At 35.5% G+C, this 16,799-nt stretch overlaps 2 protein-coding genes across 2 annotated transcripts in view; both read right to left on the reverse strand.

The window, feature by feature from the left end:
* The window catches only part of LOC129454237 (uncharacterized), a 177,447-nt gene that overhangs the window by 14,531 nt on the left and 146,117 nt on the right, over nucleotides 1-16,799 (reverse strand). The window lies entirely within an intron of this gene.
* LOC141359341 (stonustoxin subunit beta-like) lies at nucleotides 6,816-7,799 on the reverse strand. Its single transcript, XM_073861637.1, has one exon. The coding sequence runs from the start codon at nucleotides 7,793-7,795 to the stop codon at nucleotides 7,124-7,126; it is 672 nt and encodes a 223-aa protein (XP_073717738.1). The 5' UTR covers nucleotides 7,796-7,799; the 3' UTR covers nucleotides 6,816-7,123.

Here is a 16,799-nt window from a genome sequence, read left to right on the forward strand (position 1 = left end):
TAAACTGATCTCTTTAACAAATGCCTCGTCGAAAATAACAAATGTTTTGGATTGTTAGGTATCTATGTGTTGTTTTTTTGCTTGTTATATAAATAAACTACGTTCAAAGAACAGAGTTTACCGGAAGTTACGCGCAGACCGCGACAGCCGCTTGTTTATGTTGTTACTACTGAAACGGTCTATAGAGTGGGGGTGAGAAATTACGACAGTTGCAAGTATTCTCCAGCGACTCTATGGAAAATGCATAGAGCGCCTTTAAACATTAGATTTTTACCTTTTTGAAATCCATCCAGTCCAGCAGGACCACTTTTTGCATAACTTAGCCAAAAATAACCAAAGAGTTTTTATATTTAAAACTTGTCTCTTCTGTAGTTACATTGTGTATTAAGACTAACGGAAAATTAAAAGTTGTGATTTTCTAATTAAGCAGAGATCAGGGAGCTTGTCAAATATCCACTCTGAAGCTGAAATCAATCACCAGCATAGAACTGCGCATTCACGCTCTCCTTTACCCCCCAGTCACATTAGCTACAAGCGACAGAGACAGAGCGACAGGCTACCATTCGTTTTTAATGGAAGTGGCCGTTTGCAAGCGACGAGCTCGCCGCTGCGCGAGCAAGGCGGGGCCAAAATAGACAAGCAGGCTATTTTATGCAAATGCTGAGCGATGCGACAAAGCGACTGCCAATCGGAGTGAAGGAGCAGCGTGACGTAGGTCTGTGGTCGAGTCTGAGAAAATAATTCAAGATGGCGGAAAATGCATATTTATGTATATATCTGATAAGTTTGGCATTTTATCTCATATATTTTGTTACTTTTATTTAGAAATAAATACTTTTACATCCAAAAACACCGTTCTTGTAACTTAACAATACCTCTAAAGTGACTTTTGATACCGCTTTGATAAACTAGCCAAGGAACGCCCATCAAGCGAGTGCGTGTCGCTCGGTGTCGTTCACTTTTGTAGCTAATGTGACTGTAGGGTTATAGTCTTATTATAAACAAAAATGCATGCGAGTGGTTTCTGGAGAGAGAAATAATAAATAATACGCAAACTTTAGACGCTGTGTAGAAGAGAAGGCAGGACCTTGCAGATGTCGGCAAATCATGGCAGTGTGAATGAACAAAAATCAAACGATCCCAGAAAATTCCAGGATGCATTTTCCGAGTATTTTTCGGAATGTGTGTGAAAAGGGCTTAAGGGGAATATTTTCAGGCACTGCGTAATATCACTGCACCTCCTGCAGTCGTGCTACACTAAACTGTTTCCTATAACTGACACAATATTAATGATCAGCTATGAGTGCTGCACAGTGAGACTGAAAGTAGCTCAGTGATGATGTCATAGCTGTAAATAAACCAATCAGCATCAAGGACAGAAACCCTCTCTTATATAATTTCATCAGATGTATGATGAGATGTTGTGTTAACTCTTACAGTACAGGAATACTCTTGTAGCTCCTCACTGTTGATTGAGTCCAGGTACAGCTTGTTTAATAATCTCAATCCATCTGTTACCTGTTGTCCATTCTTATACCAGATGTAAGTATGTTTGCTATCCAGAGTGCATTCAGTTGAACAGATTAATATCACTTTTTCTCCATCTATTACAGGGTCTGGACTGCTTCTCACTCGTGTACCTGAGATTTCATATGACAGAGTTCACATCAACTAATTTTCCAAGTTGGGCCTCATATTTTTGATTTAGCTCAATTGATAAAACATGGTCTAAACCTCAAATCAGTCATGTTAATTTCAGACTCCTACTCGAGCTATAATGCTTCAGTATAATGAGTGCTGGACTACAAAGAGTTTATTATGAGCAGTTACCTGTAACAGTAAGATAGACTCCAGGAGAACCAGAAACTACATCTGATGTGTTAGTGATGAACCTGAAGTTGTATCGTAAAGTGTCACTCATGCTGGCATTATTTATTCTCAGTGTGTTTCCCAGATACTCCACACGACCAGAAAACCGATGATTCTCATGCAGATCCAAATGACTGTATTCCAAATGCCAGTATGTTTTATTTACTGTATATCCAGTGGGATGTGAGTATGAAGAGTGAATATCTACTGTTGATCCCACTAAAGCACAAACTTCTGTAGAGGTGTAAGTCACACCCCAACAGCTACTGTTAGAAAGACCTGAAAGAGTCACAAAATACTGCTGTAACATTCACAATCAATTACAAACACACTCATACTGTATATGAATCAACAAGAAAACTTAGAAAAGTTTATTCTTCCATTTTAATTTAAATATTTTATAAATGTCAGACTCACACACAGATGAAGAGGACTCTGAAACAGACTCAATGCAGGAATAACTGTCAGTGTTTTCACTGGATGACACAAATATGCTTTGGTCGTCTGTTAAATATTCTCCATTCTTGTACCAGCGGTAATCATATTCAGATGTTAAAGGGCAGGAGGAATCACAGCTCAGTTTTACTCGCTGTCCTGTAGATTCAGGATTCATCTTCACCTGTAAAACTAAATAATCAAAACCTTACATTAGATGAGAAATGAAAAGAGTTTAACTGGATTGATGAGAATGTAAATGTACCTGTGACTGTTAGATTGACTGTGACTGAGCTGAGATGTTTAACTCCATCCTTCATAATGAACATGAGCTGATATTCTCCACTGTCTCTCTCTCTCGGATCTCTTATTGTGAGTCGTGAGTAATCTTTAGTGATCCTCTGATCCACTCGTCCTGAGTAATCTGAATCTAAAGTCAAATCTTCAGGTTCATCTTTGTTTCTCCAGTTTGTTCTCTGTTTCTGACTGAACCAGAACCCAGTTTTGATGTTGATATTTGAGTAAAGGCACCTCACCTTCACCAGTCCCCCCCTTACAGCACAAATATTCTGTTTATTACAGGTTACATCAAAGTTATCCAATGTTAGGAACCCTGAAGAAGAAACCGTAACATTAATAGTATTTGTAGCTTATCTGTATTTAACTTCATTAAAATTACAGAGCGAGATGAGAGATTCAGACAGTCCTGTAAGGATATTAAGTCAGATTCATCAAGTTTGTTCTCAAATATAAAGCTCTTATTTCAGTTTTAAATATACAAACTCACTTTAAACATTTTAGAGACTGATCCAAATGAAGAATTCAGCCTTTGGAGTACAGCGATGAAAATTAAATTAGACTAAACTAGTTTAAAATCTGACACACTTTTAACAAATATATAATGAATTGAAGTATTTCAGTACAACAACAAAACTGTGTTTCATACCTTGAATGTGTAACAGCAGGATCAGTGATGAGAGTCTGAAGTTCATGATTTCTCTTTGTAGAAACTCACATATACCAGCTACAAAACATTAAACAAGAACTTTTCTTATTGCTGATAAAAAACACAATGTTAGTTTGACTGTGACACAAAATTCATTTTTCAGATCTGCCTCTTTACAGTAAAATCAGTAACACACAACTGTTTTTAACTAACAATAATTAAAATTAAAATTGTTTATTTTCAAGTTGCATATAATAAAAGAATAAAAACATGCATACAAACACGTTGTTGTGCAGTTCTCTGTCCATGCATCAGTGGTTTTTAGCTGTATGTTTTTGCACTTGTTAAATTATCTGCTGATCTCAGTTCCTGTCATTGTGAAGAAAAATCTCAGTTCCTGCTAGTACCCTTCTGAGAATAGTGTGTCTATTTCTTGTTTATTAGTAAATGTCAGTGAGTTAAACTTTCAGGAAATGATAATTGTTGACTTCAGCTTGTCAAACTAAACATTATAACACTGTTTCACTTTTACCTTTTACCTGTAAGTTTAAAACACAGACTTACAAACATCAAACTTTTTAGAAAAGCAGAAGATGCAACAACAGATCTTGACTACATTTACCTTCATGTTTACCATAGCCAGCTTATGAAGTTAGTTAATTTTGAACTTATGTTTTCTTTAAATTACAGATAATATTTATTATATTTGGGACACAAGAACCTCAGCATGTATGAGTGGATTTGATTCCCAATTCCCACTGAAATCATTCTGTTATCAGTCCACTAGAAATCCACTCCAGGTTTTCCATTTCCTGCTCGCTCCTCACAGTCTGTGGATGTCTTTCAGTTCTTATTTGTGTATCATTGTTTCTTGTCCTTGCGTCTTAACTCCACCTCCCTAGAATGTGAGGGAATGATGCAAGGAAAAGACCCAAGGACAGAGGAATTTAAGTTTTAAGTAAAATTGCATAGCCTCACTAAAGTTCATTCTCTATGATCAAATAGCCTTGGGAAATACCAGCTTACATGGATGCACAAATATAATGTGTAATGGGTAAATGTTGGCCAGTATTGTAGAGGGTCATATCCTTGGTTGACATGGCGGTGCTTGTGTTGCTGGTGTTTCTGTTAATGATGAAGACTCAGAAGTGAGTCTCCTAACAGCTTCATTACCTTTAGATGGGCTGAAGAAACCTAACATTTTAAACTCGATGAGATGGCAAAGTTAGAATACTAATCAGTTGCAAAGCTTCATTGCCTTTGGTCAGTAAGTCCAGGAGTTTGATTTATCGCCTTTTAAACCATCAAGCACATGTGCTGAAGTGTTTAACATTAAGCTATTGCAGTGTTTGTACAGACTAGTTGAGAATAATATGTCTGTGTTCACCTGTGATTCATTTATATTCTTCTTTTAGTGGTTACAGTTGTGCCTGTGAGATTGTTTGACATAAATTAATACACAATGTGCTTAAAAAGACAGTTTGAGAAGCTGTATCTGTAGTAAAACTGCAGTTGTAGCAGCAGCATGTAGACTGTCAATCACAGAAGTGGGCGGGACACAGAGGCAGACTGAACACTGTTAAAGGAGAACACACAAATATTGTACTCAGCATTATAGCTGTATTTCTTAACAATTGTTACCTTGCAAATTATACATTTCTTTAGCTTAATGTAATCTCAGATACATTTACATTGTTTTTTAAAGAGCTTCAAAACCAAAACATAAGTGTATAACAAAAATAGAGCGTGTCGACTGACGGCACGGGTGTTTGTACAGAAAGACAGTCATGAGAGACAGAGCTGGTGATAAACAAGATGTGCAAACATTTATTTGTGGTGGCCAATATTAATTTTGTGGCAGACTGAGAAATAAATAAATGTATGGGAATGTACAACAATGCTCTCACTTGTATGATCTCCCACTATAATGCCTATAATCCCTCCCACTCCAAAGTGTTACTAAACTCGATGGAAGAGCTAACCAAGCTAAAGTGAGGTAAGCTGACCCGACCTAACCCAAACTAAACCGTGGGGTACTATGCAATGGAAAAGTGTCATAAGTTGCAGCCGTGGCAACAACACTTTGGTATTTACCATCGCAAGCAAAAATGCCTTATGAAGAAATGGTCTGCAGATATTTTTGACCTGACGGGAGGGGTTCTAGCGGCCCAATCACAGCGCTGGCAGTCCGCTTAGAATGGATGTGTTGATATTTTTTAAGAGAGGTGCACATCAGGCTACACAGCCTACAGCGTAGCTACAGACCATAAATCAGACTTTAGTCTCACAAATGTCAGCCTTACCGATTGGTTCTGTTTACAAGACTTACAGTTTCATTGGTTCCCTCTGATGTTTATCACTGACTGAACTGTATAATTTAATAACTCTTGTTGCATTTTTAGAGGGGAGAGAATGAGTTATTTTGAAAAGTTTTTTCATCAAATAGCATTTTTTTGCTTTGGTTTTCATTAAAGTTATACTACTATATATTATTAACATAATGGGGGCCAGTATATTAAAACTTCTGGATTTCGTGGGGCCCTCTGGGCAGTGGGGACCCCTATACATCTTTCACCCCATCAGTTCTGTTTCCAACTATTTTCAGTGGATAGTAGTTAAAGCCTGCTTGAAAAGTTGCTAAATGTTGTTTGATTACACCATGTACCAATTAGCATACCAGTCACATTATCACATCACATGGTACCCCAAATCTGTTTTAGTTTTCTCTTAAAGTATCTCTGAATGGTCATAAATGTTTTTTTATATATAGCCGAATGCCTAATAAAGATTTTCTGATTTCATCTGTGTGCTGTGTTCATGTTTATTTGTCCAAACAGTTCAAATTTAAATAAATGAGGAACAACCAAATACACAGATAATGGAGTGTTTCCTCACTGTTTGGTAAATGTGCAGTTCATTCACGTGTCATCTCTGTACAGTCAGATCTGAATGTGCTGCTGCTCAACTCCCTGTCCAGAGTGAACGCAGATGGGCGCCGGCTCAGGAAAGCAAAACCTCATGAATTGCAAGGCAGTATAGTCAGATCTGAATGAGTCAAAGAGTCAGTAGGTTTATTGCTAAGCACTTTTATGTAAAAAAAGAGATTCTAAATCTAGCAACCAAGCCACTAAGCTGGAAACACTGTCTAGTTCTGGTGCAACATGTAGCACTAGGAGGTCATTCATGTTGCTGCCATTATACTTTATTAACTTCATGCAGAGGTATCATTAACCTCTATCATAGGAACTTGGATCATCCATTCATTTACATTACATCTAGCAATGTTTTAAAATATTTTATTAATATAAACTTTACATACATAATTTATACAATATAGTTGCTATTATTACATTATATTTTGTTCATTTGGATTTTATTTATACATTTAATGTTCTGTTAAATTTGTATATTTATTACGTATGTATTTGTAGACATGCCATGTAGAGTAGCGGGTAAATCCAAATATTGTTGTCATAAAAAAGGCACCGTGTTGAGGCAGGCAGCAAACAATAATAATACAGAGTGCAGGCAAAACAAAACACTCGAGAGATATACATATAAAAAACACAGAAAAAACTAAACAAGATAATAAACTAGAATGCTCAGAATTGCAGCCAGGTCAAACAATACTTCATGAGGAGTGAATGAGGTGTTACAGGTTAAATAGTACAGGTAATGCATAGAAGGTGTGATTGAAAATGGACAAAAATCAAAGCATTGTGGGACATTGAGTCTTAGTACTCTGGTGAGTAGTTATCAATAAAGTATCTGTCTGTCTGTCTGTCTGTCTGTCTGTCTGTCTGTCTACCACATCATGATTTGTTGATTTCAGATCGAGTCTGTGTATTTCTTTGAGTCAGTCACTGTGTTGTTTTAGAGAGACACTGAAGAAGTCAAATAAACATTAAATCCAGCATAAAGGGGTTGAGTGAATGTTGTGTTGAATGTGTGTAAGTGTGTGAGTGTTTGTGTATCAGAGACGCTGTAGAAGGACAAAGTGCCGGCTGACCAGTCCAGATAAACTCCTATTCTATTAGATGGAGGTGAGAAAGCAGATACTATTGTTCCCTTACTATCGTGACGGGCACGTATACAACGATCAGAACAGTGCAGGCTCCATGACTTTTTATTGAATCCAAACACGCTGTCATCCCTCCTTTCTTTTCTGCGGATGTTTTTATATGAAACTGATATAAAAACACCCCAGCCTGTCCATTCAACCTCCCAGTAACAGCGTCCAGTCAGAGGCTCTTTACATAAAACCTGAGGATAACACTCAAATCTGTCTGGATGATCAGGATACGACTGCTCCACATTCACACATGTCACCTTTCTGTTGTCTTCAGACAGTATGAGCTGAGTGTTTGCTGTGTTTGGATCCAATGTAAGATCACAGGCATCTGAAAACAAGGATGAACATTTATAACAATTTTTATAACATATATAACTGTGTGTGTGTGTGTGTGTGTGTGTGTGTGTGTGTGTGTGTGTGTGTGTGTGTGTGTGTGTGTGTGTGTGTGTGTGTGTGTGAATGATTACCTTCATTAGTTCATTACTGATAATAAACCCACATTACTCAAATTTGCAGATTCAAAGTACATTTATTTTTCATGCTTTAACAGATGACTTCAACAGTAACATTTAATTTAAGTTAAAGTCAATGCATTTTTGTGAGTAATAGGCTACTTCATAAATCAAATTCTGTTATTTGATGAAATTTTGCTTGTTTTTGATGTTGTCTAGTCCGCAACTGAAGATATAAAATGTTAATTTAAAAATGTCAGTACTGTAAATGAATTGAAATGTAAGAAAATCAAAAAGAGATATTAAAATAAGTTTATACAATAACATAACTATTTATAATCTTGTACTGTACAAGATGAATATGAGATCATTAATATTTTTGTGTTCTTGATCTTTAGAGCAGAATGCTGTCATGCAAACAAGAAACAATAAGGGCTGCCATGATTCTGTCACATGAAACAAGGCAAAAAGACATACAGGGCTGACAGGATAACACATACGTGCTGTTGTCTTTGTTAAGTCTGTTGTTAAGTCTGTTTGCTAAGTCTGTTGTCTTTGCTTGGCTTGGAGTCCACCGCCTCATACTAAAAGAACAACAAGAAATCATTACTAAAATTCAGCAGTAGATGTACTTATTCATTTATATTTCATACAGTAATCCATGCCTCAGTGTATTATGGGTTTGTGACCTAATAGTTTAACAATAATTATCAATACATACTGTAATGAATTTCTGTAATGATATTAATGCTTTTACCTGTACTGTAACTTGTGTCTGCTGTAGATCGGCGTTATGAAATTGTCCTGAACTATTTTCAGATCTGATACAACATCCATTTTCAGTAAAACAAACTTTAATTAGTCCTAAGAATGATACAGAGAACTTTAAATTATATTGCTGTAAAACCGTAACATGCAGGAATTTAAAATCTTGTATTTTATGTGAAGAAAACTGTATTCATGTTTTATTGTTTTTAATTTAATTGTCCCCATTTTAATTATTTCTTTGACTGGTTATTTTACAATGGATTGTTGAATGGTTGAAAGTATATAACTTCAAGGTACTGTAGGCTTTCAATAAATATGACATCCATAAACAACAACAAGCTTTAAAAAATCGAAAAGGATTGTCAAAACCTTTTTACATGGAGAATACCATACCAGTTTAAGGTTATTATCCTTTCTTAAATCAAATTATTTATATATATATGTAAATGCATTTATAAAAAACAATGGGGGGGGGGGTTCTCAGACACAGTGTTTAGATTAATCCAGGACTAGCCTTATATTAGGACATTTAAGCAGGTTTTACAAACAAAGCTTACAAATAAACAATACTGGTTTTCATTTTGAGACAAAACAATAGCACTGATATATGTTAAGATATGTTTGTGCAAGCTGTTATTAAATTAAGGCAGCTCAAAGATGTATTTTAGTCTGGGACTAAGATAAGCCCTGTCCAGGAAACCGCCCGAAAATCAAATAGCCAAAAGCATAGTGTAAATAAATGCTTTAAAATGAATTACAACAACCTTATCTGCCTACTGAGAAGAGTTTATAGAAAAGACATTACTGTATAAGTACTCACCTATGACTATAATGATCAAAACACAAATTATCAGAGCAGATATAAGGCTGAACGTCTTCCATTCTGTACAGTTTTGCTCGGTCACTGGGACATGTGTGTGATTATTACATTCAGTTAACTCAGTTGGTTGAGTTGGCTCTGTAAAAAGTTTTTTTTTAAGATTTGAGAACAATGTCATTCAATAAGAACCTCAGTTATGCCTGTTATAATTCAGTAAAAAACTAAAGAAGTGAATCACTAATGTTTATAATCACATGTATTAATATGTTTAGATCAATAAATGAGCTAATTTACTTACCAATGATGTGCAGTCTTGTGCTGTTACTGAGTTTTGGAGATCCTGTGCCTGTGTTCATGCAATAATAAAACCCTAACTCATCTACAGTAATATTATATATAACCAGACCATGTTTAGATTCTACTGAATATTTATTTTTAAAATGGTGAGTTTGAGAATGAGCGAAATATCTCTGTATGAGAATCTGAATGTTTCAGTAAAATCCAATAAACTTCATTTGAGTCCAGATCACAGTTTATAGTCACATTTTGTCCCAAATCTGTAAGTTGATGTAAAGACACTGCAGCGTTACACATCATTAACACATCTATAACAGAAAACACAGAAAAACTAAATCAAATACCTTTAGATTACAAAAACATTAAAATTCATAACCTGTAATAAACTCACAAAGCTGCAGCTGAATAATCCTCATGTTGATGTTTGGCTCAAACAGTTGAATATGAAAACTGCTTCTTTCACACAACATTTAAGATGAACTGCTGCAGACGTCTGAAAGACTCAAAGACTGTCCGTGTAATGTAAAGGAAGTCAGTTTTTTCTGACCAAATTATACGCTCACATTCACAATGCCTACAGATACAGCATTTGTATAATCAATTTATATTTAAATTTAAATTTTGAGCGCACTAATTTAATCCTGTGATGTACCACAATAACAAATGTGCAACCGATGTACACCTACAGTGTAGGTTCACCCCAAACGAATTCCTGAAGCTTAACATAAGATGACATTGCGGCTGTTCTGCTACACTTAGTGTCCTAATTTACCCACTTGTTTTTATTTACTTCTTCAAGTTTACTTTATTAGTCAAATTACGTAGGGCTGTGTCTGAAGTAGCACAACCCTTACACACTTTTTGAGAAGACAGACATTTTATTGGGGTGTCCGTCACTATAGTGGACATTATCGAGTAAAGGTCGCAGCAAATGAATTAACACATCTTGGCTTAACATGACAACCGAAACCCTTACTCCTTGTAAGTGGTGGATGGTCAATAGGGCGGCGCCATCTTAAAATGAGCCAGAAAAGAAAAGTACTTTAACATGTTAACAAAAAGTTAAATATATAGTGCAAGTTAATACAGAATAAAATCATTTAGTCATAATATTTCAGTGTTAGTCATGTCATCATTTATTTAAAAAATAAAAACATTGTTTTTCGTTCATTATGTCTGAGTGTGTATGTATCAGTAACCTGTTTAAAAGCATGTGATTTAAGGCTGAGCACTAATTGGCTCGTTTCAAATTGTCCTTGGGGCACTGCAGTCTTCGCCCCAAACCCACTTTTTTTTGTAAGCTAATCAATATTGTTTTTTATGTTTTTGACCGCATGTGATTGGACCGTTCTCAGTGAGTCTCCAAACCTTTCAGATTGTCATTTAACTGATAGTTACAGCAAAATATTTTTAGATGAAAGAAAATATGCAAAATCCTTACAAAATCACACTTTTACAAGGTGTTCAGTTGAAGAATAAAAGGATTAAAGGAGCTTGGACCAAATCGACCCAACTTGTAGATTCAGCAGTAGTCAAATAATTGCAGTCGATACACTTAAAGCTCACGTAACACACGCTGTTTCTGCATTTCTGATGTTAATCTGGAGTACCTATAGAGTAGTATGACATCCTTTATATCTCTGAAGAGTCTTTAGTTTAATCAGATTTATAAAAGAAAGATTAGCTTTACCGAATCTTTCCGATAACGTACGAAAAAATGAAGAAGGAGGAGTTATACCGCGGGAGGAGCGAGTACGAGTCATGCAACACTATACAACACTGTTTTAACTTTTGATTCACTACATGTTCGTGTAATTTATATAATATACACGCGCCTATTTCCAACATAAGACAGAAGTCTTACTTACCACGTGTAACTCGTCATGACCCGGTTCTGAAAATCCACCGCATCAAACACACACGCAAAACTCCGCTGCTACCCCGGATAATAAACTATATCCATTGTTTCCATAAGGCTGGATGTCTTCTCCTTACATCCAAAAACACACTTCTTGTTGTGCCATTGTTGACTTTTGAAATTAAACAAGGCTGAGTGGCGTGATAAGCTGTTAGCAAGCTCTAGCGTCTCCCGCTGACTGACGGCTGGGCGGGGTTTTCCGGGGGAAGTTTTCCGGCGGAAGCCCATATAAAGAAGTGATACGTATCGAAAACCCCTGAAACGTCAGTTAGAACCGTAATCGAAAAAAAATAGCCGAAACTTGTACGAACCCTGGCGAAGTGCATTCGGCACAGAAATACTATGAAACACGCCCAACTGCTGTTTTGACTTTTTGCTTACGTTTAGCATGAGGAAACAACTCTATAACTGTGTTAATAAGTCAGAATGCTTGAAATACCATTAAACCCCCCCTTTAATGCTTTCCCAGCACATGTTATAGCAAATGGAGTTGACTAGCTGGATGTGATGTAAGTTATGTCTTTTATTTTTTTATTGTTATGTCTTTTGATCTGTCAGCAGGACTCAGGGGACTCCTGAATGCTCTTGTGGAGGCCCAGCGACCTTTGACCCACCTCAATCTTCAATCATAGATCGCTATAAACAGCTTTACATTTCCTCAGTGTATAAAATGCGTTTTTGTTATGTCTATTTATATACTGCCAGCGTTTTAATGGTTGCACATGTGGGCTTATAACAGAAACCCTGCAGGTTAAAACCCCAAAAGAGCGATTTATGACATTTCACCACTGTGTCCTCTCTTGTTTAAGACACTTAAAGAATCAATATATAAATTTTTTGCTTTAAAATGTACAAAAACAATACAGTATATCCAAAACTATTTGAATCCAGAGAATTTATTGTGTTGTCTCTAAACTAACACTAATGTGTTGTTTTTAACACATCTGATCTAAGAGTGCAAACTGTGGGTTAAAAAACTTTATTTTATTATATTATCCATGGACATGATTTATGAGTATGGTCAGATTGATTTCTATCAACAGTGAAGGTAAAGACCTCAACTCTTTCACAGCGTTATTTAAACTGTGGCTGTTGTTGTTGTTTAGCGGCCTCTAGTGGTGAATATTGCATATTGTCCCTTTAAGCTCAATGATAACTCACTGACTGTGTACTGTAATAATATGTATTTTATATACAGTAACTACAAGTTCCTCTGTTTCTTTTATCACAGGCTGTCAGGTGTTTGGTCCCTCAGGTAAACTGAATATCATTTGTCCAAAGCTGCAGCTTAAATTGGAAAAAAGTACTGTATATACATATTCCTCCTGCACAAATGGGGAATACAGTGTCAGTGCCAGTGTCTTTTAGCAATCACACTGGTATCTTTAAATTTAGATTTTAATCATTAAAATTGTTTCAATTTGTTTTAAAAATCAACTTGTTTATTTTTATGCATCGATTTTTAGATCTAAAGCATCAGGATCACTAGATGAGAGCATAAATACACACAAACATGTAGAAATTTATGAAAATGATATTTATGTATAGTTTTATATATATAATATCAAAATCTAAATATATATATATATATATATATATATATATATATATACAGTTGTGTTCAAAATTATTCAACCCCCCAATGCTGTTAAGGGTTTTAGGGAATTTTGTGTACATTTGTAATTGTATTCAGAATGAAATCCTACAATGACTTCTTAAACAACCATATGCAACTTAAATGACATCAATTGGTTTTGTAATATAGTAGTAAATGTTTCTTTTGTGAATTCTTCATTGACACAATTATTCAACCCCTTAAAGAACTACCACTCTGAAGAACAGTGGTTCATTGAAGTGTTTTCAATCAGGTATTGAAAACACCTGTGGATGTCAGGGAACAGCAATAAAGCCTAATAAGCACCAATTAGGCAGCTTTAAAATGACTGTGATACTCAACTCCTTCTAAACATTTACTGGTGTGGTTACAAATATGGTGAAGTCAAAAGAATGGTCCAGGAAGACAAGAGAAGAGGTGATTAATCTTCACAGGAAGGGCAATGGCTATAAGAAGATTGCAAAGATGTTAAACATACCAAGAGACACCATAGGAAGCATCATTCGCAAATTCAAGGCAAAGGGCACTGTTGAAACGCTTCCTGGTCGTGGCAGAAAAAAGATGGTAACTGCGACTGCTGTGCGCTATCTGAAGCGTAGAGTGGAAAAAAGTCCCCGTGTGACTGCTGAGAAACTGAGAAAAGATTTGTCAGATGTGGGTACTGAAGTTTCTGCTCAGACAATACGGCGCACCCTGCGTACTGAAGGCCTCCATGCCAGAACTCCCAGGCGCACCCCCTTGCTGTCTCCAAAGAATAAGAAGTATGCCAAAAGTCATGTGGACAAACCACAGAAGTTTTGGGATAGTGTTCTGTGGACTGATGAAACAAAATTAGAACTGTTTGGGCCCATGGATCAACGCTATGTTTGGAGGAGGAAAAACAAGGCCTATGAAGAAAAGAACACCTTGCCTACTGTGAAGCATGGTGGGGGGTCAATCATGCTTTGGGGCTGTTTTGCTTCTGCAGGTACAGGGAAACTTCAGCGTGTGCAAGGTACCATGAATTCTCTTCAGTACCAGGAGATATTGGATGACAATGTGTTGCAGTCCGTCACAAACCTGAGGCTTGGGAGACGTTGGACCTTTCAACAGGACAATGATCCCAAGCATACCTCCAAATCCACTAGAGCATGGTTGCAGAAAAAAGGCTGGAACATTTTGAAGTGGCCATCGCAGTCACCAGACTTAAATCCGATTGAGAACCTCTGGTGGGACTTAAAGAAAGCAGTTGCAGTGCGCAAGCCTAAGAATGTGACTGAACTGGAGGCTTTTGCCCATGATGAATGGGCGAAGATACCCGTAGATCGCTGCAAGACACTTGTGTCAAGCTATGCTTCACGTTTAAAAGCTGTTTTAACTGTAAAAGGATGTTGTACTAAGTACTAAGATTGAATGTCACTTGGGGGTTGAATAAAACTGATAATGATGAGAGCACAGAAAAGACATTTGTGGTTATTTCATTATAAATGTTATGTTATATTTGTCTTACCTACACATGCCTCTTTGATGTAATTGTAAGCAGGATGACTGAATGATCAAAATCAATGTCAAACCGGCCAAAACAATCAATTTCAGTTGGGGTTGAATAATTTTGAACACAACTGTATATATACATATGTACATTTTCTTAAATACATACATGCATGTGTGTTTATTTATATATAAAAATAATTGCACACAGTGCACACAATTGCAAAAACCATGCAAAACAGACTTTTATTTTGTATGCAATTAATCACGATCAGAAAATGACTAAATCTGTGCTGAAATATCAACTCTGTTTGTGAGTTAATACTTCAAATAAGCCATGAGACAGACACAGAGATGAAGGAGAAAAACAGAAGGGATGAGACGAAGTTTTGATAAATAAAATTAAAAATCATTTATTACAGTAAATAATCTCAGTTGTGCTTCAATGCTCAGTCTTCCTCTGACTAGACACAGATTCATTATTATATCATGTAAAATATTGTCTCATGACATTAGGAAAAACCTTGCGATGGAGGTCATTGGAGACTCATATTAAAAGCGCCAACAAACGATTAAACAACATTAAGAAAAGTAATGAAGAACAGAATTAAATGAATATAATACAAACTATATATGTATAAAAAAATCACAAAGATATAATGTTTCATTAAAATAAAACAATTGAAAGTGATAAATGATTTTTTTCTATTACACACTGGACTCAAATATTGACACCTCCATTTGTGATGATAACAGCTCTGAGTCTTGTATTATAATGTCTGATGAAGTTGAATAATTCATGGAAAGTGATTATAGCTTATTCCTCTATACAGAATTTTTCCAAACCCATTTTTTGTTGATTTTGATGTTTGTTTTGACCCATTATAAGATTTCTAGCAGAGCAAGTCAGGTTTTTACTTTTTTATCTGATGGTATTATAATCAATGAAGCCATGTATCTGAATATATAATAAAAAGAAGAAAACTGAATGATAAAATAAATGAATGAATATATAATAAAAATTAGTAAGAGTTAGTATATATAATTGAATTAATAAATTGAATAATGTGAAAAATAATAAAAATAAAACACATTTTTCTACTCTGATCTATGAATCCTCTCATTGTTTTATAGATCTATTACAATGATTTTGTAAGATTTAGACTTTCTTACAGTTTAACCTACACTGACACAAGACTGTTATGAGAAATTAAATTGTTTAATGAATAATTCATTTATTAAAGTTAGGGCTGTCAAACGATAATTTTTTTAATGTATAATTAATTACATGCTGATTAATTAATCTAATTAATCACACATAAATATTGGTATGTACATGGAGACTGTAATTTAAAGTATACAGAAATTAAATTAATTAATCAAAATGTAAAATAATCCTGCATACACTGTAAAAAATTATGTGATTTGAGGTTATATAAACATATGTTTTTAAAGCATATGAAATGATCAACTTTTGTGACTATGCTGACATGATTGGGTGCGTTAAAACACTTTATTTTCCCCCATAATAATAAATCTTATTAAAGGCGTGTTGCATGATTTTTGAAAAACACTTTGGAAAAGGGACACACTTGTAGCCAATCAGCAGTAAGGGGCGTGTCTACTAACCAACATCATTGCCTGGGTTGCGTAGGTGTGGGCGGGTCTATAAGGTCCAGATTTTATTGGGGTAGGAGCGTGTTTGTTTAGGTGATTTCAATGTTGGCTTTCAGAGATCATGCACCCCACCTTTAAAGCATTACATTACCAGCCTTAATTTGAGCATTCAATTATTATTAATATGTCACTAACATCAATGATGTCACTGCTGAGAGACTGTTGCTAGGTGATGATGTCATAAAGAGAGTTGTGACATCACTCCAGTAGTTCTGATGGACAGACAGCTGATCTACTCACAGACCTGCAACATCTAACAATGACAAACACACAGAAAGAGATAATGTTATAAAATCTGACCATTAGTTTATTTAACATACAGATATACAGATTTTCTCACCTCTATTTCTTTGTCATCAGTTTTGTTTTTAGAGTTCAATTTATTCATGCTGATGAAAAACCTGAAATACCATGAAATATTCACTGTATGTTATGCAGTTTTGAGTTTTACTTGATATTT

This window comes from Misgurnus anguillicaudatus, chromosome 23 (assembly GCF_027580225.2).
Source record: "Misgurnus anguillicaudatus chromosome 23, ASM2758022v2, whole genome shotgun sequence".
Taxonomy (NCBI): domain Eukaryota; kingdom Metazoa; phylum Chordata; class Actinopteri; order Cypriniformes; family Cobitidae; genus Misgurnus; species Misgurnus anguillicaudatus.

What these genes read in the sequence shown, in the direction of transcription:
- LOC141359341 (XM_073861637.1), bottom strand. Translation starts at nt 7,795, where the DNA reads ATGAAGGTAATCATTCACACACACACACACACACACACACACACACAC.